Below are 23,733 nucleotides of genomic sequence, written 5' to 3'. Positions count from 1 at the left end.
CCAATTTGATGTGCTCCTATGAACTTCACTTTAGTGCTCATGGGGCTTTTTACATGGGAATGCCCAGTTAGAAACATTTGCTAAGTTTTGTGTTGACCGAAGTTCTGTCATCTAGATTTCAGCAAGCTAAGTAAACTGGTACTGCGACCAGATGTTACCTTAATCACATGCAGGCAGTCATTATCTACAGTAGCCTCTCAGCCCTAGCCCAGTCTCTGTTACACATTACCTTTCAGATAGATGTTATCACGTCAACCATCCCCCACATATTGCCTGGCTGGCTGTCACAGAATGACATAGCCTACCACACCACAGCCCACCACACCACAACTGAGTCACTGTCTGGGATACTCTCCACTTCGACATGCATCCAGTCCAGCACAGGGCTCAGTTTAAAGTGCAGTCGGGACCTCAGTGTGAAGTCTGTGACAAAGGAACGATTGGTCTTACAGTCTGGCAGACCTCCAGGACTCATTACAGAGATAAGTTGCATACCAACAACGAACAACCCTTTGTGTAAGTGTGCTTTGTGTGCAGGTCTGTTTTCCAGGTAGTGGGAGAGAATAAAAAATAAAAAATAAAAAACATGGAAAATTAACATCTAAACCCAGACCAGAAAAAAAAGCCCAGACGACAGGGAGAGAGACAAATTTGTGGATTTTAATACGCCACTGTGTCAAAGTTAAGAGGGCTCATTTGGGAGTCATTGCGTTAAAAATAACTTTATTGTGGTGGATCATGTTTTGGTAGGAGGGTTCATTTTGCCCCACTGGGCCAGCCTCATGGGCAGCAGATGAGCCTTGCGGCGAAGTTTGTGTCTGCTGTGTGCTGTGATCAGACAGAGCCCAGCCAGCTCTCGCTCCCTCTCTCACTTTGCTCTGCTCTGCTACTGCCCTGCACACTCTACACTCCAGTCCAACAGCTCGTCTCTTTTCTCTGCTCCAGATGATGCCTTGGATATAGCCGGCCCCCATGAGTGATATGAATAACACACTGGAAGACATACACACCTCTGGCTGCCTCGGAGAGAAAGCAGAGATTTTTGGGAGTGGGAAGGGTAATGTGAGTGGCTTTTCCAGCCCATCCCTCATCCCTTTGCATGCTTCTTTACAACCACCAAATGCCCAGCTCTCCAAGACTGCTGTCTGCAAAGGAAATAGGTATGGTTTATTTCTCCTTTGGAATGGCTGGTGTGAATGAGTGTTATTTAATGTATTTATTTTTTGCCATTATATTTTTCAATTAACTGTCTAAAACACAAACCTCATAAATGTGTTAGGAATATAAATCCCAGCATTTTATCCAAGGGCCTCAGCATATCTATCTTAGTTTATACTGTAAGTCACTACTTGAAGTTAATCTTTAACATATGTGATTAGTGAGCTCATACAATGTGCTCTCCTACAGAGGAATAGTACAGCCTTTGTGTTCGCAGCAGCAGGGCACAGAGGTCCCATTTAAAACAAGCTGTAGACTTTGTACCTGTAAACACTTGTGGTGAACACACAACTGTCAACGAGAGGATAGTTTTACCCAATTTTGATAGTACACTGAAAGAACTGGACTCGAATCAAGCACCTGTTACTTTGCTGCTTGTAATTAGTAACTTAGTAACTGCTGTGTGTTTACAGAGCAGTAAGGAAATGTCAATGTGAGCCACCTTTTACCATTCAAGGCCTTCACACATAAACTGTGTTAAATCTCAATTTCATATCTTCTCATGCTACTACTGGAGAATGTGTTGACGCTTTTGTCAGCCCGGTCATTCCCACACGGACAGGGTTGTTTTTTTCTGCTTGATTTTGATGTGAACGGATTAAACGGACACGCTTGCTGCGCTTTGAGAAGTAAACAACATAACAGCCATCATGGCCGCTCTCTCATACAGACACTATCAGAAATCCATGTCAGATTAACATAAGGATTATACACTGTATTTCAGTTGTGGATTCACTATGCAATGCATGAATGGGGCAACACGGGTATACAGATTGTAGCCTATACAGAATGTATAGATGGTGTATCGCCAAACACTGTCTTGATTAATGTCACGTTTACTGGGCTTAATGCAAACTTGGAGAGAGCTAGGCTCCAAAGTGCTATTTCTAAGCGGCCTCCTCTGAAGTGAAGGGTGCATTGTTATCTATTGTTTTATCAAATATCTGTTTGTCCCTCTGCTGGGTGTGTCGTCTGACTGGCTGAGGGGGGGGGGGCGCAACATAGTCGCAGGCATGGCCAGTGTCACTGTCTGTCAGCCATGTCTGTCTGTCTGAGAGTATCACCTGTTCAGTCATACTGATCCCCTCGAATGTACAGAAGACACATTGTCCTTAACAAAGACCCTAACAATAGAGAGGAGGTATAGAACACAAGCTGGCCATACTCAAGCTTCAGTTTGGGTATAGACTGTAAAATCTGATATCTCAGGTAGAGGCTAAGGAGATCCCATGACTCTCTCGGTAGGCTCCAGTCAGACAGCCCTCCAGCAATCTAATATACAATCCCAATGACATTAGCATGGCTGCCTCTGTTTTATATACTTCTTCTTTCCCTTTCTCCAGGAAGAGTAAAGAGGGAGAGGAGTCTCTGCTGGCTGCCCCAGTTCCAAACCCTTTCCCAGAACTCATTCCCTCAACCGTCTCATCCCTCGTCTCTGATTGTTTATTACCCTGGACCAAAAGCGGCCCAACTCAAGTGAGCAGATATTTTATTACAGTCTATGTTCTCTATATATTATATTATAGAGAACATCATTTCCCCGTTATGTTTTCCAGTTGAAAATCTCAGGCATTACATGTAATTCTAAATAGTATGACACTGCCAGAAAGAAAAACAAGCCGCAAGACACGTGTAAATTAAAATTCACCCTTAGCTCGATCATGTTTGGCGTGCACTAAGCGTCTGATAGTGCAGGGCGTGAGGACGCAGAACCAGTTGTGCAAGTATGAAAATGAGGATAAATGAGGGGATGAGAATGCCTTGTCAGCACACTCTACAGGGAATCCACACAACGTGTGATTGTGAGATCCTGACTTTACTTCTGCATCAGCACTAGTGTTACAATGAACAGCACACCTGGTCTAATGGCTAATGTCAAAATTAATGCACTACATTCGGAATAGGGTGACATTTGGGACGAAGCCATAGAAAGTTGGAGAGAGTGGTGTCTGAATGTGGGGGAGAGGAGAGCTGGCTCTGGATCAGCGTTCACTCCTTACTGGATCCCTGGCTCTGTTCGGTTCTGCTTCATCTGATCACATGGAATTCCTGTGCTTAAATGAATAACTCTTCAGTACCTTAACTTGTCCCTATACCTATGTAACTACACAGTAATAACTGTAGTAACAACATTGTAGTTACATATATAGAAACTGCGATGCAATTACATGGTAAGAGTTTATCATTTTCGGTTGGTTATCGGTATAGGTTATTTGTGGCTGTCTCCCACCTAGAGCAGAGAAGAGAGAATTAACGTTTAGGTTTTGGGATTAGGTTTATTATTTCACCTTACAGCAGATGAATTGTATACACTAGTTATTGTACAGGATATTACCTTAACTAACTTAAAGTAAGTTTTAAAAAAAGTAATACTTTTTTGGGAGGGGATTCGATTCAGCCTGCACTGCGGAAAACCATACAACATGGTCACACAACTGCTGTTGCTGATCCTGATCTACAGACTAATTGTAATTAGTGAAGTAAAAACAAAACTAATCTCATTTTGATTTGAATGAAAACATTTACATTTTATCATTGTAGGTCAGGAGCAATGTTATTTTTATACTGCACGGATTTGATTCGATTTGTGCCAATGTTGAATCTGTACTGTATGATATATGAGCTTTTACAGAACCCATGCTCGGTGCCATTTACTAAACTGGGAGCACATTCATTATGTTCCAAGCTAGCAATTATGGTTATGCTTTAAGAAATGACTGAACGTCAAAACGGAAAGCCTGCTATACATTATCCCCAAGACTGTCAAGTCAGGCTGGCTGTGGCTCGTTCGATGACCACACCACCCATTCCCTGGAGGCGATTGGTTCCCTGCAGGTGTTAATTACACTCACTGGGAATCTCTGGCTGGGGGAGGGGAGGGGATGAGGCAAGGGGGGGTTAGCCCAACTCAGACCTCTGACTCATTGTAAAGCCTGAAATTACAGAGCTCAGTGCTAACCAAAGAATATCAGCAGCATTAGACTTCGCTCCTCAGCTTTAAATAATGAGTTGCTTTCAGAATGTATTTGTCATTCTCCAGTTGTCTCCGGCGCCAGTGCGATTTAGAATATTTTGTGATTTGCTAAAGGGAGGTAATCAGATTGTTGTTTGTTCTTCTGTATATAGTCTGATAAGATGATTGTAGAGCTTGATTATCTTCCCCAAAGAAACTAAAGTGTCAGTCTTCACTTGATACGGCAGTCTCAAATGAGCCCTTTATACCCGATCCCCTTTCCACTTGACCCAGGATTCACATTGGAAAATTAGAGAGTGATTGCATTTCTCTAATGATCCCCTCACTCTATTGTTTGAAAAAGTCCAGGGGATTAGCATGGATTTGGCATTCTCTTTTGATTGTCGAAAGTGAAATAGTTCGATTTCTCAGCAGTGAAGAAGTATGTAGAATGACACCTTGGTGACCGGGGGCTGGAACAGTGTGGCTCCTTGTTAGCCTGTCTCAATGTCCTCCTTATGTAACACAATGATGAGAGCTGCATTCTCACCTGATTAGGCTGACAGGCTTTCACTCAGCCTTTTGAGCTGTGCCATTGTCGAGACAAAGGGAATATGTCAAACTGGCCAGCTGTTTATGTGTCACAATCCCCCAGTCGCAGGGTCATGACCCATCTTCAACAGCACTTGAGAAACCAGTGAAATCACTGCCCTATCTCCCCCCCACCCCCCAACCCCCATAAATGGGTGTGACAAGTCTGTCTATTGAATCCCCCAGTCTGTCTTTGAGGGTAGTCTGTCTCTAGGCAAAATGGCTTACTCTCAACATTTAAAGTGGGGCTGAACTTCCTGATTTAGCCTCGGTTTCAATTCTCCTCATTAGGTAATGCGACTGTGAACGAGATTTGGGTCTTGGAGGCTTTGATGTGGGTGTCTGTTGTGTGTGTGTTCGAATGGGGGAACTTTCACTCGGCCAAAACAGTGCACAGTTACAGTCAACCTTCTAGATAATTTGAAACAGTCTAATCAGAGGGGTATACTACGATTGAAGCTAGATCTAGTCAGGGTTTTCTAAAGCTAGCCAGCTTCAGTTACCTTCACATTCCAGCTCAGGCTTCATCCGTACTACGATGGTGGATATTGCTCGTCCGCTTTCCGCTAACTCTAGCGGTCTTGTAACTGCGCGTGTACATGTCACACGTTGCTAGTAAAATGCCAAACTCTTAATTGAGACAATGCTAAAACATCAATCCATTAGGGTCATTCCATGTCATTTCAGCAAGCCATGACACCCTCCATCTGATATAGAGAACCTATATTATATACTCGTTATTGGGGTGTGATTGACGTGGGGTGTGGGGGGTCCGTGGGTGGCTTTTGACAATTTCTTTGGATTCTTCATGTCTAACTCATTGTTAGAAAAAGTTTGGTCCAAATCGGATGTTATGTACTATATTTATTTAATATTATTTTAATCCTATAAATTCAAACGGCCAATTTGGGTGCAATAAACTAGCTTAATTTCTCAGAGATCAAATTATATTTCATCAAAATAATGTTGCAGGAATGCTAATCTTATCTGTTTCTAACAGAAACAATTTCAGAACAATCTGAGATGGTGGGTGTTTCTTGTGCTTTTTGAGGTGGAATGACCCATGGGCGAGTCAGTGCAAATTCTTGCAAACTCAGCAGGCTATGGTGTAAAATATGCTTGTTATTACTTATTGTTAATGCCGTCTTTGGTGTGCTTTGGTGTGCTTATCAATGCACAAGCACCTTTTTTGTCACTCCTATCGATAAAATAATTGTATTTAGTCATACACACGTTTTACTGTGCGTGAAGTTTCAAATGCATTCTGTCATTACTAAATGTGTAATGTGATAGGTTTTTTAACATTATAATTTTTTTACACAAAAAAAACATGTGATGTAGCCCTTTCCTGCAGTCAAATGACCTAGTGGCCTCATGGGTGGAATGTTATTAATATCTTTCATAATTTCATAATTATTATTTTCTTTTTTTACAGAAAATACTGTGTTTCTATTTCAAACTGTTGTGTTATATTTCAGTCTTCTGTTATGCATATAAAGTGTAATATTGGGATGCAAACCCAAAATGTAATACATTTAAACTCTGTATCTGACATGGTACAGGTGTCTTATTTTTTAAAAGCCCATAACCATGTGTGTGAGGAGTATACTTTTGTTTCAAAGTAGATTTGTTTAAGACTACCAAGAAACACTCTGTGTGACCCTGATTTAGCCCACTGCAGTAAAGGGTTAATAGAATATTGAATCAGTCGTCTTCCTCAAATGAAAGGGATGATGACACAATCTTTGCGTGAGGGAGGGTATCTGATTTCATTGGTCCTCACCTCTGAGTTAGCCAGCCCTGAGTTAGTCTGCCCAGGAGCAGGTTAGTTGTAAAGGATTCATTGCCATAGAGATTTACATGGCTAAAAGGTGAGCCACTACCGTGGTACTGGTTATCCGGAGTTGAACTCAGAGTTGACCAAAGTTACCTCGCTAACTCCGCAAACCACATATGTACAGTGCCTTCAGAAAGTATTTACACCCTTTGACTTTTTCAAAATGTTGTTGTTACAGCCTGAATTTAAAATGAATTAAAATGAGATTTTGTCTCACTGGCCTACACACAATATTCCATAATGTGAAAGTGGAATTATGTTTTTAGAATTGTATTGAAATTAATTAAAAATGAAAAGCTGAAATAGCTTTAGTCAATAAATATTCAACCCCTTTGTTATGGCTAGCCTAAACAAGTCACATAATAAGTTGCATGGACTCATTCTGTGTGCAATAATAGTGTTTAACATTATTTTTGAATGACTACCTCATCTCTGTACCCCACACATACAATTATCTGTAAGGTCCCTCAGTCGAGCAGTGAATTTCCAACACAGATTCAACCACAAAGACCAGGGATGTTTTCCAATGCCTTGCAAAGAAGGGCACCTATAGGTAGATGGGTAAAAAAAAAAAAATACAGACATGGAATATCCGTTTGAGCATGATGAAGTTATTAATTACACTTTGGATGGTGTATCAATACACCCAGTCACTACAAAGATACAGGCGTCCTTCCTAACTCAGTTGCTGGAGAGGGTGGAAACCGCTCAGGGATTTCACCTTGAGGCCAATGGTGTCTAAAACAGTTACAGAGTGTAATGGCTGTGATAGGAGAAAACTGAGGATGGATGCACAACATTGTAGTTAGTCCACAATACTAACCTAAATGACAGAGTGAAAAGAAGAAGCCTGTACAGAATAACAATATTCCAAAACATGCATCCTGTTTGCAACAAGGCACTAAAGTAATACTGCAAAAAATGTGGCAAAGCAATACACTTTTTGTCCTGAATACAAAGTGTTATGTTTGGGGCAAATCCAATACAACACATTACTGAGTCCACTCTCCATATTTTCAAGCATATTGGTGGCTGCATCATGTTACAGGTATGCTTGCAATCGTTAAGGACTGGGGAGTTTTTCAGGATAAAAAATAAATGGAATGGAGCTAAGCACAGGCAAAATCCTGGAGGAAAACCTGATTCAGTCTGCTTTCCACCAGACACTGGGAGATTAATTCAACTTTCAGCAGGACAATAACTGAAAACACAATGCTAAATATACACAGGAGTTGCTTACCAAGACGACATTGAATGTTCCTGAGTGGCCTAGTTACAGTTTTGACTTAAATCGGCTTGTAAATCTATGGCAAGACTTTCTTGACAGAAATTGAATAATTAAAACAATAATGTACAAAATAGTGTACAATCTAGGTGTGCAAAGCTCTTAGAGATTTACCCAGAAATACTCACAGCTGTAATTGCTGCCAAAGGTGATTATAATGTGTTAACTCAGGGATGTGAATACTTATGTAAATTAGATACTATACTACTGTATTACATTTTCTATAAATGTTCTACAATTTCTAAAGCATATTTTCACTTTGTCATGATGGGGTATTGTGTGTAAATGGGTGAGAAAAAAAACGATTTAATCTATTTTGAATTCAGGCTGTAACAAAACTGGCTAGATGTGGGTGGCAACCTCTACATCAAACATAGCTACGAAGCACTACTTTGTAACCTGCTATGTTTTTTTAGTGTCTCTGTCAACATTTGAATGACAGAACTGGATTTTGCAGGCTTCACTAAAGGGCTGTAACGTTAACGTTACCACAGAGTTGAACTTTATTAGCACAGCACTTGCTTTACATTTGGGCATATCATCCATTGTTTGTTACAACACCCACCCACCACCCTACCATGACACTTCATGTAACAGCATATGGCCAGTGTGCATTTTTAGCACTTTATTGTGCTGGCAAGATTCTATCTACTCAGCACTCACCGTAGAAGCAGTAACAGTAGTTCACTCTCCTCTCCGACTGGTGTAGTTGCGTTGGGTGATACTGTCCAGTCTTGCTGTAGGGCGCTAAGGAAGGATAGACTTATATAATACGCCATTTAGCAGACACTTTTATCCAAAGCGACTTACAGTCATGCATGCATACATTTTTACGTATGGGTGGTCCCGGGGATCGAACCCACTACCTTGGCGTTACAAGCGCCATGCTCTACCAGCTGAGCTACAGAGGACCACATGTAAACTTCCGACTTCAACTGTAGCTAATCAAATGGCTACCCACTGATGCTACTACTATCTATCCTGTTGCCTAGTCACTTTAACCCTACCTACAGTGGGTAGAACAAGTATTTGATACACTGCCGATTTTGCAGGTTTTCCTACTTACAAAGCATGTAGAGGTCTGTAATTTTTATCATAGTACACTTCAACTGTGAGAGACGGAATCAATTTTTTTTTTCCAGAAAATCACATTGTATGATTTTAAAGTAATTAATTTGCATTTTATTGCATGACATAAGTATTTGATACATCAGAAAAGCAGAACTTAATATTTGGTACAGAAACCTTTGTTTGCAATTACAGCGATCATACGATTCCTGTAGGTCTTGACCAGGTTTGCACACACTGCAGCAGGGATTTTGGCCCACTCCTCCATACAGACCTTCTCCAGATCCTTCAGGTTTCGGGGCTGTCGCTGGGCAATACGGACTTTCAGCTCCCTCCAAAAATGTTCTATTGGGTTCAGGTCTGGAGACTGGCTAGGCCACTCCAGGCCCTTGAGATGCTTCTTACGGAGCCACTCCTTAGTTGCCCTGGCTGTGTGTTTCGGGTCGTTGTCATGCTGGAAGACCCAGCCACGACCCATCTTCAATGCTCTTACTGAGGGAAGGAGGTTGTTGACCAAGATCTCGCGATACATGGCCCCATCCATCCTCCCCTCAATACGGTGCAGTCGTCCTGTCCCCTTTGCAGAAAAGCATCCCCAAAGTATGATGTTTCCACCTCCCGGTTGGGATGGTGTTCTTGGGGTTGTACTCATCCTTCTTCTTCCTCCAAACACGGCGAGTGGAGTTTAGACCAAAAAGCTCTATTTTTGTCTCATCAGACCACATGACCTTCTCCCATTCCTCCTCTGGATCATCCAGATGGTCATTGGCAAACTTCAGACGGGCCTGGACATGCACTGGCTTGAGCAGGGGGACCTTGCATGCGCTGCAGGATTTTAATCCATGACGGCGTAGTGTGTTACTAATGGTTTTCTCTGAGACTGTGGTCCCAGCTCTCTTCAGGTCATTGACCAGGTCCTGCCGTGTAGTTCTGGGCTGATCCCTCACCTTCCTCATGATCATTGATGCCCCACGAGGTGAGATCTTGCATGGAGCCCCAGCCCGAGGGTGATTGACCGTCATCTTGAACTTCTTCCATTTTCTAATAATTGCGCCAACAGTTGTTGCCTTCTCACCAAGCTGCTTGCCTATTGTCCTGTAGCCCATCCCAGCCTTGTGCAGGTCTACAATTTTATCCCTGATGTCCTTACACAGCTCTCTGGTCTTGGCTATTGTGGAGAGGTTGGAGTCTGTTTGATTGAGTGTGTGGACAGGTGTCTTTTATACAGGTAACAAGTTCAAACAGGTGCAGTAAATACAGGGAATGAGTGGAGAACAGGAAGGCTTCTTAAAGAAAAACTAACAGGTCTGTGAGAGCCGGAATTCTTACTGGTTGGTAGGTGATCAAATACTTATGTCATGCAATAAAATGCAAATTAATTACTTAAAAATCATACAATGTGATTTTCTGGATTTTTGTTTTAGATTCCGTCTCTCACAGTTGAAGTGTACCTATGATAAAAATTACAGACCTCTACATGCTTTGTAAGTAGGAAAACCTGCAAAATCGGCAGTGTATCAAATATTTGTTCTCCCCACTGTACTTGTACATAGCAACCTCAATTACCTCGTACCCCTGCACATTGACTCGGTACTGGTATTCCCTGTATATAGCCATGTTATTTGTACTCGTCATTGTTATTCACTGTGTATTTATTCCCTGCGTCACTATTTATATATTTTTAATTAAATGTTTTATCTTTAACTCCACATTGTTAAAAAAGGACCCGTATGTAAGCATTTCACTGTTAGTCTACACTTGGTGTTTACTTGCAAAGCATGAAAAAAATAACATTTGATTAGACTCAATACGTAGTAGGTTGACTGGTGCGCTTAAAGAAAAAAATTCATCTTCATATTCATAATCTCCAGCCCCACCCCAACAGCAACATATGTGAAAATTGTGTGTTTCTATGTTTTGTAGTAAAAAAGGTAGAGGAAGATCAGTGTTTCCAATTACATCAGTGTTCGTGTGCATCGTGTGATTTTGACCAATTGTGAGTAGACATTGCCTACTAATTGGTTGATGGTGTCATTGGAAACACTTATCTTTCTCTATATTTTTTACTACAAAGAAACGTGCCACTTTCACATAGATTTCCCTTTAATGTGGCTCATTTCACACTGGTTTCAAAGTCCTGCAGTAAGAAAACTCTTCACAGTTGTGTTCTGTGGATGTCACTGAGTAGGCTGATACCCCACTCCATGCACCCAAGATCCACAGGCAAGGCAACACACCGCAACATGAACATTCAACACGCACAATAGCCTGTATAGTGAGGCGATTTCCCGCAGTTAAAGTTCCCTAATATGAGCTACGACACTACTATTTGTGCAAACTCCACAGAACTGCAATCTGTGGATGTCACAGAGCAGGCCGATACCCCAATTCATGGGCCATGTAAAGGCCGACCTCTTCAGAACAAATAATGAAATGCAAAATAGTCATTCTTCGAAGAACAGCTTTTTTTCAAGCGTTTTCTCCGTATCTTACAGTGCATTCGGAAAGTATTTAGAACCACTCCCTTTTCCACATTTTGTTACATTACAGCCTTATTCTAAAATGGATTACATTAATTTTTTCCTCATCAATCTACACACTGTACTCCATAATGACAAAGCGAAAACAGTAAAAAAGAAATAAATAACAAGTATTTACATAATTATTCAGACCCTTTTCTATGAGACTCAAAATTGAGTTCAGGTGCATCCTGTTTCTATTGATCATCCTTGATGTTTCTAGAACTTGATTGGAGTCCACCTGTGGTAAATTCAATTGATTGGACATGATTTGGAAAGGCACACACCTGTCCATATAAGGTCCCACAGTTGACAGTGCATGTCACAGCAAAAACCAAGCCATGCGGTCGAAGGAATTGTCCGTAGAACTCTGAGACAGGATTATGTCGAGGCATAGATCTGGGGAAGGGTACCAAAATATTTCTGTAGCATTGAAGGTCCCCAAGAACACAGTGGCCTCCATCATTTTTAAATGGAAGAAGTTTGGAACCACCAAGACTCTTCCTAGAGCTGGCCGCCCGGCCAAACTGAGCAATCGGGGGTAAGGGCCTTGGTCAGGGTGGTGACCAAGAACTCGATGGTCACGTTGACAGAGCTCCAGAGTTCCTCTGTGGAGATGGGATAACCTTCCAGAAGGACAACCATCTCTGCAGCACTCCACCAATCAGGCCTTTATGGTAGAGTGGCCCGCTTGGAGTTTACCTAAAAGGCACCTAAAGGACTCTCAGACCATGAGAAACAAGATTTCTGGTCTGATACAACCAAGATTGAACTCTTTGGCCTGAATGCCAAGCATCACATCTGTAGGAAACCAGGCACCATTCCTACGGTGAAGCATGGTGGTGGCAGCATCATGCTGTGTGGATGTTTTTCAGTGGCAGGGACTGGGAGACTAGTCAGGATCGAGGGAAAGATGAACGGAGCAAAGTACAGAGAGATCCTTGATGAAAACCTGCTCCAGAGCGGTCAGGACCTCAGACTGTGGCGACAGTTCACCTTCCAACAGGACAACAACCCTAAGCACACAGCCAAGACAATGCAGGAGTGGCTTCGGGACATGTCTCTGAATGTCCTTGAGTGGCCCAGCCAGAGCCTGGACTTGAACCCGATCTAATATCTCTGGAGAGACCTGAAAATAGCTGTGCAGCAACGCTCCCCATCCAACCTGACAGAGCTTGAGAGGATCTGCAGAGAAGAATGGGAGAAACTCCCCAAATACAGGTGTGCCAAGCTTGTAGTGTCATACCCAAGAAGACTCAAGGCTGTAATCGCTGCCAAAGGTGCTTCAACAAAGTACTGAGTGAAGGGTCTAAAAACCTGTTTTTGCTTTGTCATTATGGTGTATTGTGTGGAGATTGGGGGTCTGAATACTTTCCGAATTCACTGTATATCGGTCCTTTTTGGTGGATTAAACGCTGATGCAAATACATCCGTAAACGGTCCACCGATAAATCTGTCGGGCTCTACTATTGACGTCTCGTGTACATTGTGTAATTACCTGATTGTCCCTAACTAGCCCCATAGGGATATCGAATGTCAAACCAAATTGACCATGGAATGGGCATTACGATCGGGTCGCGTGTAGCTGCGCTCCGAATTGATGATTACTTGGGTGCTGCCAGCTATGGGCATATGGGCAGGATTTAAATAATCCCAAACCAAGGAAAACTGTTATGGTAACTTTCATTCTGTGAAATAAATTCATTCCGTGACATACAACTTTATCTCGCAAATCTCCGTTTTGGACGTGACTGACTTTATGACCAAAATGATCCTTTTTACACTTTGTAGTGAATTTTTACACTAGAATAAATGTTTCTGACTAATATCAATGCCACATACTTCGTTTTCTACTAGACAAGTTGTTTATTGCCTTCAGTTGTTCTTAAAAGACGCAGATTATAGTTTCTGTATATCATCATATTTAATGATAAAGTCATGGATAACAAATGGGATTACTTTACTTCCCTATTTTTGAAACACATTGTCCCACAAAAAGGAGACAGTAGTGTGTTAAATTATTAAAGATATAGGGATAGGACTAGACTAGTAGCGGTGGTGTCTGCATTGGTGCTAGTTGCCGTGACAATCGGAGCAGCCAGTGTGCTTGTGCGTGATTGACCAGGTTTTAGTTTACTGTGGTTGGACTGAATGCCCATTCGGAATTGTACCGAGGTCCTTTGCTTGACATGCCTTTGTTTTACATGGGTTTTAAAAGCTATTCCAGTCGTGAGAAAGCAGTTTGCCTGAGCCCCTGTCAGTCGTGCATTTGCAGTGTCATGGTGCATTTGCATAACAAAGCGGCCAAGTCATGACTGCCACAACCTCTATGGGCAAGTAGAATCTCACATCAGCTTCACCAGCACTCTCCAAGAAAAGCACCATGCTCTGTTGTGCATCTCTAACACATGGTTGAGTTAATTTGTTATCCGTTTCTATTGTGTTTATCATTTGCCCTTGTCCATTTTTAGTTCTCTATCATATGTTTTATGGGCAGAACCAGTTTGGCCCCACATTGTTTGAGTGTTCTATCATCATTGTCAACATTCAATATTAAATGTTAAACTGTTCAATATTCAAATGGTTTTTCAAGCGAATTCATTAACATTCTATAGAATATTATTCAAATACCGAATGTCTTTGGGGATGTAAAGTTGTTTAAATTATTGCAATTTTACATACAGTTGTGTTATTTTAGGGTAGACACTTTCGTCACTGATTATTACAATCTTAAACACTTTTTGGTGTTTGGGTATGTTACAGACTGTGTAGTGACTGTTTTACACAGTATATAATATTTAATGTTTAATCGCATTTGTTAAATTATTGTTTTCACATTATTTGGGGTTTTAACTCTGTGCATAGAATGTGCAAAATGTTGTCACTAAGAAAGAAAGAGAGGGTACATGGGCTAATGGCAGCCAGTGATTATGAGGGCAGATGTGGTGATAAGGGGAGTAAGTGAATCAGTATCCTATAGTACTCCTGCTCCCTCAGCCACTTATGTGACTACCTTGTGAAATAGAATACTTGTGCACTTTGGAGCATGACCTCAAGTTAGATCCCATTGGCAATGCCAGGGACATAGCTCCTACCATGTCTTTGCAGCACCAAGGGCCCTCAAAAGGCTAGCACAAAGCCCTTCAATCCATACCATGCTTGGCAAGGTATGCAAGGTAGACCCTATGGTTGTTTGTGTGGTAGGGAACGTAGTTGTGAAGAGCCTACTATTGGAAAATAAACATCTTTACGTAAAGCAAATTGTTCCATGACACAGCTACTTGCAGGCCTGTCATATTTTGTGATATTTTGTAATTTGTAACACCTTATTTGTAAGATATTGGTGGTTACATTGTAATCAAATTGTTCACTATTATAATTGCATAACGATTTTAATAACATCCATATCATCATTTAATAGCCATCCATAGTAGAAAGTGCATGATACTGATGTCAATACTTCTCAGAGGCAACATAGATGTCATACAACAAGGGCATATGTCCACATGTATTCTGGTGAGAGACTTTTAGGTGTACCAAACTGGGAGAGTGGAAAGACACTCTGCTTGGCACCTCACCAGACAGACAGACAGACAGACAGACAGACAGACAGACAGACAGACAGACAGACAGACAGACAGACAGACAGACAGACAGACAGACAGACAGACAGACAGACAGACAGACAGACAGACAGACAGACAGACAGACAGACAGACATACCCCCTGCTTCCAGACAGTGTTGGTGTTCAGTTCTGCCTTCTGACTCAATGGGAATGTCTGCTACCAGTCTGGAGCTGTCACTGTGTCATATCACAAGGAACTTATACCTTGTGTACACATGTCTAGGTGGACGATTTATGCTCTTATGATTTCAGGTCCGGCACAGTCAAGTCAAGCAGGATAGGAGGATAGGACGATATAAGAATGGGCATTGTTTTTGTGTTATAAAATAATATTAAGAGCACATAATAAATACTGCTGTAATATGGATTGAAAATATCAATTTGAATGTACAGTTTACTGAATGTACAGTTGAAAAGAAAGAAGTACAAGGATAGCAGTGTTTCTGTTGCGATACCTCTCAACAAAGGTATTTATGCATAATTGTAGACCTGCATTTGATAAAGAGTTAGTTTTATTTGCAGGCAGTCATGTGGGGTCAGATACAGTTCCTCCTCCACCTCCAGCCCTGCTGTGTGTACATGTGTGTGTCTGTGCGTGTGTGTGTGTGTGATCCCTGCAGACTGGCAAGTCTCAGGCCTGCTGCTCAGCTCTGGCAGGGCCTGTGGAGGGGTCTTGTTTGAATCAAGCCCTGGTCAAGGACAGAGTGTCTGGAGCCGGCTTTGTTATGAGAGCTGCGGAGACGCCGTTATCAATCTGGCTCCATTAATTCAAATTCATTTTTGCACTCTAGGATAACTAGCAGCGTCTGCTTGTCTGTGCTCTCAAGACGATGTGCTGTGGTTCCAGATAAACAGTGAGCCTGTGAGCTTGGGAAGGACTCCTCCTCTGTTCTCATGAGGGGAAATGTATGAAATTCACTGCTGTGCTGCCTGCCTGCCAACACCCCACCAACCCCCCCACACCCCTGTCTGGTCTGGGAGGAAGGAAGGAGTGTCAGGAAAGGAGTGTGCAAAGAATCCTCCCACTTCTACAATGTGTCCAGATTTAGTCTAAACTACAGTACATGGTCTGATTCTGACCTGTATACTGTGTTGGTGTACATTTCATGCTCTTTCAATTACCTATTAATGTACATGAAGCCAGATAATGTATTGAAAATGAAACAAAATGTGTTTTCTTGTTGAATTCATGAATGTGTATACCAATGGGGTCCTGTGTGGCTCAGTTGGTAGAGCATGGTGCTTGCAACGCCAGGGTTGTGGGTTCGATTCCTACGGGGGACAAGTACGAAAAATGTATGCACTCACTACTGTAAGAGTGTCTGCTAAAATGGAAAATGATATCTGTTTGCCTATAGAATGTGGTTGATTAAATAATTTATCAGCCCTTTAGGAAAATAATACTAAAATATTTTTTTGTAGTCTCCTTGTTTCTCATAAAATAGTCAGTGTGTTATCTTCTCGCTGAAGTTGCCTTCTCTGCTTGACATTTTATGATTGATAGGAGAGTTTTGGCTCAAACGCTGAGCTTTTCCCTGCAGAAAGAAGTATGTAGCAGAGCCGAACTGGCCTGTGCATGTGTGGTCCGTATCTAACAATGCATTTCTGGGCACTTTTAGGCTGTGACCCATTATAGGTCCTAGCTAAATGCCTTACTGGGTTTTATGAAAAGAGATCTAGCACTCTTGGATGTTTTTAGTCTCCTGTGTTCAAGGACATGTTTCTGCTGTCCTTTAATTTAATAAGACAAAAGAAACGCTTGAACCTTTCCAACAAAACCACAACTAGTATCATCATTATCAAATTCCCCTTTTACCTCATAAACGTTTTAAAAGTTTAAGCTTATCAGCAGGAGCATTTGGCTGAATAGTTAAGGGAGCTAGTATAATTGTTTAGCAAAGAAGGAATTAAAATGGAGGTTTTGTCAGGGCCGAATCCTCTTTTCCCATCGACGACATCGTTGAATACCTCTTTATTTAATGTGTAACCAGGGTTGGGTAGTAACGGATTACATATAGCGGGGATTACGTGATCCGATTACAAATATGAAGTAACTGGATTACAGTTACATTCTTAAATACAGCTGATCACATTTGGGATTACTTCTTGTAATATTAAGTGGAAACATTTATAAAACTTTGTCAGCATTGTTGTCACACAGTGTAACTCATCTTTATCAGACCATTGAGAGTGACTTTCATTATTACATCATTAACTTTAATGCATACTGTAGCAGCCTGCTCTTATTTCATAAAGACTTCTTTGTTCATCCTTACAGTAAAACAGATGTGGATAATGAATTGTGGCAATTGTAGCTGTGGGAACAACTTGGTGCAGATCTATTTTGAACCCCCCAATTCACAGTCTGCCAACCACCTCCTCTCCCCCAATCCTCTCTATCTGCCTACTGAGATTTGTTGGATTCTTCCACAAGGCTGTTTCATGCACATCTTTTCCTTGCTGTATTGTCGTATAGATATTAAATCAGCCATGCACTATTATCCATTCCCTATATCTGCACTTAATTTACAAGCTTTTTACGATACGAAATTAGGATAAATTAAATATGGAAATGTATGTCAAATGTGATTTGATAGATCATATTGTGGACGTATTTGCAAATTACATTATTCTAAAGTTGACAACATTTCTACACTTTACCATTTGTAGTACAATGGTATCATTGGATATACAAACATGATCGTATATATTGTTCTGGTAAAGAAAAGATATGTGTCAATGCTATTAAAGGACTGGCCATTGATTACCGTCAAAATTTTCCTTTTCATCAAAAAATAATAAACCTCATGTTGCATTTGTACCAATGGAAATACAGTCTCTGAGCTGCTAGAAATGGGCAACTACATTACTATAGTTAATACTATAGATAATACACCTATTAACTTTTGTGTACCATTTTTAATCTTGATATAAAGTAATTTTAGCTTTCTGTCTTTCTCTGACCTTCTGCATTAGAACTGTAGTCCTCCCTGGAACTATTTTGATCAAGACTTGTTTGTGGTTTGATAAAGTGGCTTTCTTTAAGATACATTTTTTATTATTTTTTTCCAAGGACAAAGGAGGAGTTTATTGTTCAGAGATTACTTCTCTGTCTCACACATTCAGTGTGCACGACCTCACTGTAGAGGTACAACGTGCATTCTATAGCATACAGTAGAATCCCTGAGTAGAAAGCCTTCTGAATATCTAGATATTAACAGTGTGATATTACGTGTTTGGTTTTTCAAAAATAATTAATAGAATACCAGTATTTACAATTAAGATATATGGATATATTTCACCTTAGTTGTTGTGTACTGAAGAAAGAAGCATGAATTTCCGTACGAGAAGAGTCACCTTGCCTGCCATTACTCCACTTTGTCATCAGAAGCGGGTAGGAAACGTGCCTGTACCTTCCTCTCTTTGCCACCCTGTGCATGACTTCTGCTTTCTTTAACTATCCTAATTGTGTCAGTGTTACATAGTAACAATTGGATTAAACTAAACTGCTCAGAAACATAGAAGTGAAAAACTATGTGTGGGAAATCTGTTTATTCATCGACGTTTCTGAACCAGTTTGACTTGGAGAAAAAAACGTACTTCAAATCCAGAGATAAAGTAGTTTCGATTGATCCTTTGGAAGTGCTTCAGTTTTTATATCACTTTCCTATCAGTCATCACATTTTCTTTACATTAAATTCATGTATTTGTCTGCAGTATATATTCCCCTTTACTGCTGAAGTACAGTATATGGCAGTCATTGGAGGGCCCATGCTTCTTCTGAGGTTAGCTAGCCTCCTCTGTTGTGGGTTTTGTGTGTGACTAGCTGGCCTACATTTTGCACCAGAAGCTTCCATAGAACTAGCATGTGTATAGTAGCAGCAAAATAATGTGATGAAATGTTGCAGTCAGAGCACTTATTCCAAAACAATGGTTGACAATAAAACACAATTGTGTCCACGTATTTCAAAAGACACTGTGAACTCAGACTAAGACATTGTGATGATATCACTCTAACGATGAATGAACTGAGAAGTGATTTGGAATGCAAAACATCTGACAGCTTGAGATATGTGTCTATAATTGTCTATAAACCTGTGTGACAAAAATGACACTAGAGTGAGCCATTTCAAGGTTCTATGTGAGCCTGTTGCCTGTTGAACCACTCTTGAGGAGCACCACTGTTAAATGTGTAAAAGGTTTGACCTAGCGTTATTTATGCTCTTTCAACATTTTCTTGGTTTGGTGTCCTCTGAGTACCTGAAGATTTATTTTTAAAATAAGTTTAGCATTAATCAGACCCATGAAATGAAATGTTTGACATTACGTGGCAGAAACGTAGAATATACAGCTGCACAATGTTGAACTAAAATGCCTCAAAGTAAGAGCAGTAGGGAAAATAGACTGCATAGGTCCAGGTGTAGCAGCTAGACCTGCTATGTCCAGACAGGCAGGGAGTTGAAGCGTGTGGAGGCGTAGCCTGGCTAACTGAGCTCATCCAGGGCTTTGCCATAGTGAAGGGCACTGTGGATGTACAGTGGATACACACTGAATCGAGCCCAGGGCTGAGGCCACTGCTGTGGCACTCACAGATAGCGCTGCAGCTGTGGGAGTGGAGTTCAAGGTAAAACCAGTACACAATAATTGGTAAACCGGTGTCCGCAATCCTGTCCTTGAGATAAAGAGGACTTCTAGAACCGTCTATGCTTTGCTTAACAACGCTATATTTAGGCCATTGCAAATGTCTGGATTTTCACTCCCTTTCCTTTCTCAATAGAAGACATTGAGACTCAGCACATCATGTTCCTTTCCTCCCGGAGTTCTGTACATTTTGTATGTCCAACAACGTGGCCGTTTGGGTTGCAGTTAGTACTGGTTCATAGCTCGTAGCACTGCTTAGCTCTGTCATCACCATTATCGTTATCACTGTTGCCCAACTCCTATCTTATTACCCTCAGCCCTTTTCCCTGTCAGCCACTGCACAGGGTATGTCATTGTTTTAAGTTTCCTCATTTCCAGAACGGCTGTGATTATCTGAAGTTAATCATGGGCACACTTCACATTTACTTTGGACCGAAATGCACTTTGGTATTTAGTTGCATACTTCCAGAATCACTGTGATTGCACTCGGCACTGCTTTTCACTTGAACTGAGGCATTAAGCAGTCCTTATATATTCAATCCTCTTTGTAATATTTAGGTGTTATCTTTGGATATAATGAAGAGAATATGAAGGACTTAAGTTGTCATAAACTCGGGTAGAAAATAGCAGACTTTATCAATCTTTCTAGGGAAGGTTTTGTAAAGCAACCGCAATGACTACCGGTATATTAGTAGTATGACACTTTAGAAAAGTGAGTTTGGCAGTCGGAGTTGGAGTTGTGGTCTGTTGAAATAAAAACAAGTGTAGGTCTGCACATGGAGCAGCATGGCTACCTGATGAATGCACCTCTTTGTGCTCATTGACACAGAAAGCAGCCGTTCACAGCAGCATTTTATCTGGCCTCGCCATTCATTTGACTCCCTGGACCAAGTGATTTATCATGGATACTGTAGCCAGTCATTTCAACCCTAGTTGAAATATCCAACATGCTATGAACAATGATCAAACCCATATAGGATCAGCCTTAGACTAGTGTCGGCTCAGACTGTTGAAGGATTCATTAGATTGAACTATGCACTTTGTTTTTGCTGTTAGTGAGTTGTGAACTTTTGCTGTCTGTAATCTTGTATCTCCAATTAAGAGAGTAGTTCACCAAAGGACACCAAATGAGGACAGAACCAAAGGATTTGATTGTTGCTGCGTGTTGAATGCCTTTTTAAGTACCTCATCAAATATTTGTCCAAAGCTCTCTAAAGGGTGGTAGACATTGAAATTCATAAAGAGATATGCAGTCTATATCGAGTTCTGCAGATCACCCCAAGTATAGGGACATACAGGCCGTATTGTTTCTCTTGTTAGATATACAGAGACAGAGTGCTACATGCAGTATGCATAACACTACAGTAATTTATAATGCACGTGTAGCATTGTAATAAAACAATAACTTTAAATGAATACAAATGTTCTGTCAGCGCAGTTCATCTGTATTAAAATATCCTCTTGGCACAAAAATGTTAAACCTTGTGTAAAAGCATTCGTTCCAGTGTATTTGTGTTGAGGATAGGGCTGGCACATTTACCGTAAAACCGTGTAACCGACGGTTATGGATGAAGACCGTCATGAAAGTAAAATAACTGCAATAACCTTAAAAAAAAAAAAAAAAAAAATCCTGCCATTCATGCGGTTAAGTCAGTTTCTGCAGTATCATGGACTCTTAACAACGTGATGAAACTTTGTTGCTCCTTGCTGAAACAAGCAAGGTGCTGTAGAAAATGAGTCTTCGGTTTCTTAGGCAACGCCCCCCTCCCTACATCAGTGTTATTCATTCTATTTCTATGGCAGCACATGCAGTCAGGAGCAGAGGAGAGGATATTTATTTTATTATTATTATTTAATTTTGATATTCGAATGGTTATAACGGTGACCACGGTCATTTGGCTGACCAATAACCGTCATCCAAAATTGCATGACCATCACAGCCCTAGTTGACGAACTAACGTCAACCTGTCGTCTTCAGGAGAAATGCACTAAAAGCTTCTTCACCCCCTGACAAACCCTTCCCTGTTACTCATGAAACACGATCCTTTGGAGATTTGATTTGGCAAATTCTCAGGAAGTGACTTCCACAGAGGGACACAACTGGAATCCTGCCTAGATGCTATTTCCACAGCCTGATTTAGAGGCTCCTTCACACTATTTTCATCTCTTTTTCCTGTTGTCATTTCTACCAATGGAAATGCATTTCAAGCATTGTAATGTTCTATACAGTACAGTAAGTGCACTGGGCTTTTAGATTATTACCGTCCTCAGCTTTCTACTCCAATGTGAGTGACCTAAGCGTTGCAATGTACAAGATGGGAGATAACCTCCCAGGCTCTGTTGTAGCCGGCCACGACCGGGAGACCCATGGGGCGGCGCACAATTGGCCCAGCATCGTCCAGGATAGGGGAGGGAATGGCCGGCAGGGATGTAGCTCAGTTGGTAGAGCATGGCGCCAGGGTTGTGGGTTCGTTTCCCACGGGGGGCCAGTATGAAAAAGAAAAAAAAGAATGTATGCACTCACTAACTGTAAGTTGCTCTGGATAAGAGTGTCTGCTAAATGACTAAAAATCAAAAAATGATTACAGTGTCTCATTAGCTTGTCTGTCTACTGTACAGACAACCCACCAAGGGGACATTGGCTGTTAAAGTAATCCTAGTAATGCAGTCCCTTTTACTTTTGTTAGGTACCTACAAAGGGAAATCCTTTTTTTTTTGGCTTGTAAATCTCGGCACTGACTGATTAAACACTAGATCGTCTACTTCATTGTGGGGTGATGTCATAGCTGGAGGTTGTGATTCGCTGCAGACTCCTTAAGGGCACTAACCCCAGCCCTGCTGGAGCACTGTGACCTCCTTTCTCCACAAAAGAGGGCTGGCGCGTCCTGCCCCACCGATCCGCCTTAAACCAAGACCCAAGCACACAGAGGCAGCCAGCTGATCTTTACTGTGCCTCTCTCCCTCCCCCTCTCCCCACCCACCCCTGTCAACTTTAGACAGAGTTGACCCAACTAGCATTACATTTAACTAGCACCTTTGTAATTGCTTTTGAGCTCATGCAGGGCATTATGCTAAGAACTCGTCTTGCCATGGCTGTGTGAATAGGGAGGGGGAGCGAGCCTTGTGACTCTTTTCTCCTCCTCCTCCTCCTCTTCCTCCTCCTCCTCCTGGGGTTTGTGGAACAGAGCAGGCTGATCCTGGGCTGTTTTACTTGAGGAAAAGGTGGCAGGTGATTGGGCCAGAGCCTACGTGACATATATCTGTGGAGTCAGAGAAACGCTGTGATCAGAGGCAGCTCTTTCTAATTAGATCATTTCAGCTCCACTGCAGTAAAGAGAGCGAAGGGCTCTACTTTTCACTCGCTGTTCTGCTCTGCTTTTTTTGTTCTGCTCAGCCCTGCGCTGTCTGCCTGTCTGGTGCATGTTTCCATGTTCCTCACTAAAAGCCTGGTTTACAATGCTGTGCACTCAGCCATACATAGGCTGCAGAGTTAGCTCAAATTCACAAGTTTGCTTGTCTCCCAACAGAGTGGTAAGTTGTGATGTTAGATGCATTTGTTAGTAGCTTATTTGGTGTTTTGTGTTAATATTGCATGACTGTTGAGTTTCTCTGTGATCTTTTTAATGCAGAACTGTTACATACCTGCTGTGAATGAAAAAAAGAAAAGATAATTGGAGCAATATGCTACACAGTACTTTGTTAGGGACACAGTGACACACTTTTGGGCGAATTTGGTGCTGTTGTGTGTGGGTTGAATGATTATGGGGTAGAATTATCTTAGGCTTTGTTGAAGATATGATTTGACATACCTAATGCTTGGAAAACATTTTAAAATCCCATGTGTTTGAAATTACGCCTCCCTACCCCCATTTCTTGCCTTGTTGGTTATTTGTAATGTTTGATGTACATTTGATATGTGTAAATGTGATGTATGTATGTATATATTTCATGTATATATTTTATATCATACAGATGTTGTTAATGTCAATGTGTTT

The 23,733-nt window shown here is 41.3% G+C and overlaps 1 protein-coding gene across 1 annotated transcript in view; it reads left to right on the top strand.

Annotated features, from left to right (window-relative positions):
- The first annotated feature begins 315 nt into the window (after positions 1-315).
- LOC311143723 (growth factor receptor-bound protein 14-like) overlaps positions 316-23,733 on the top strand; it is a 49,241-nt gene continuing 25,823 nt past the window's right edge. Inside the window, exons 1-3 of the mRNA XM_084179596.1 lie at positions 316-516; positions 946-1,160; positions 2,562-2,694. Coding sequence (XP_084035722.1) covers positions 973-1,160; positions 2,562-2,694 — 321 coding nt within the window. The 5' untranslated portion in view covers positions 316-516; positions 946-972. The remainder of the gene's footprint in view (positions 517-945; positions 1,161-2,561; positions 2,695-23,733) is intronic.

The sequence above is a fragment of the Coregonus lavaretus genome (assembly GCF_964263955.1).
Source record: "Coregonus lavaretus genome assembly, chromosome: 16".
In the NCBI taxonomy this organism is placed as follows: Eukaryota; Metazoa; Chordata; class Actinopteri; order Salmoniformes; family Salmonidae; genus Coregonus; species Coregonus lavaretus.
The sequence above is the reverse complement of the archived record's forward strand: the minus strand, read 5'-3'. Positions and strand labels throughout refer to the sequence as shown.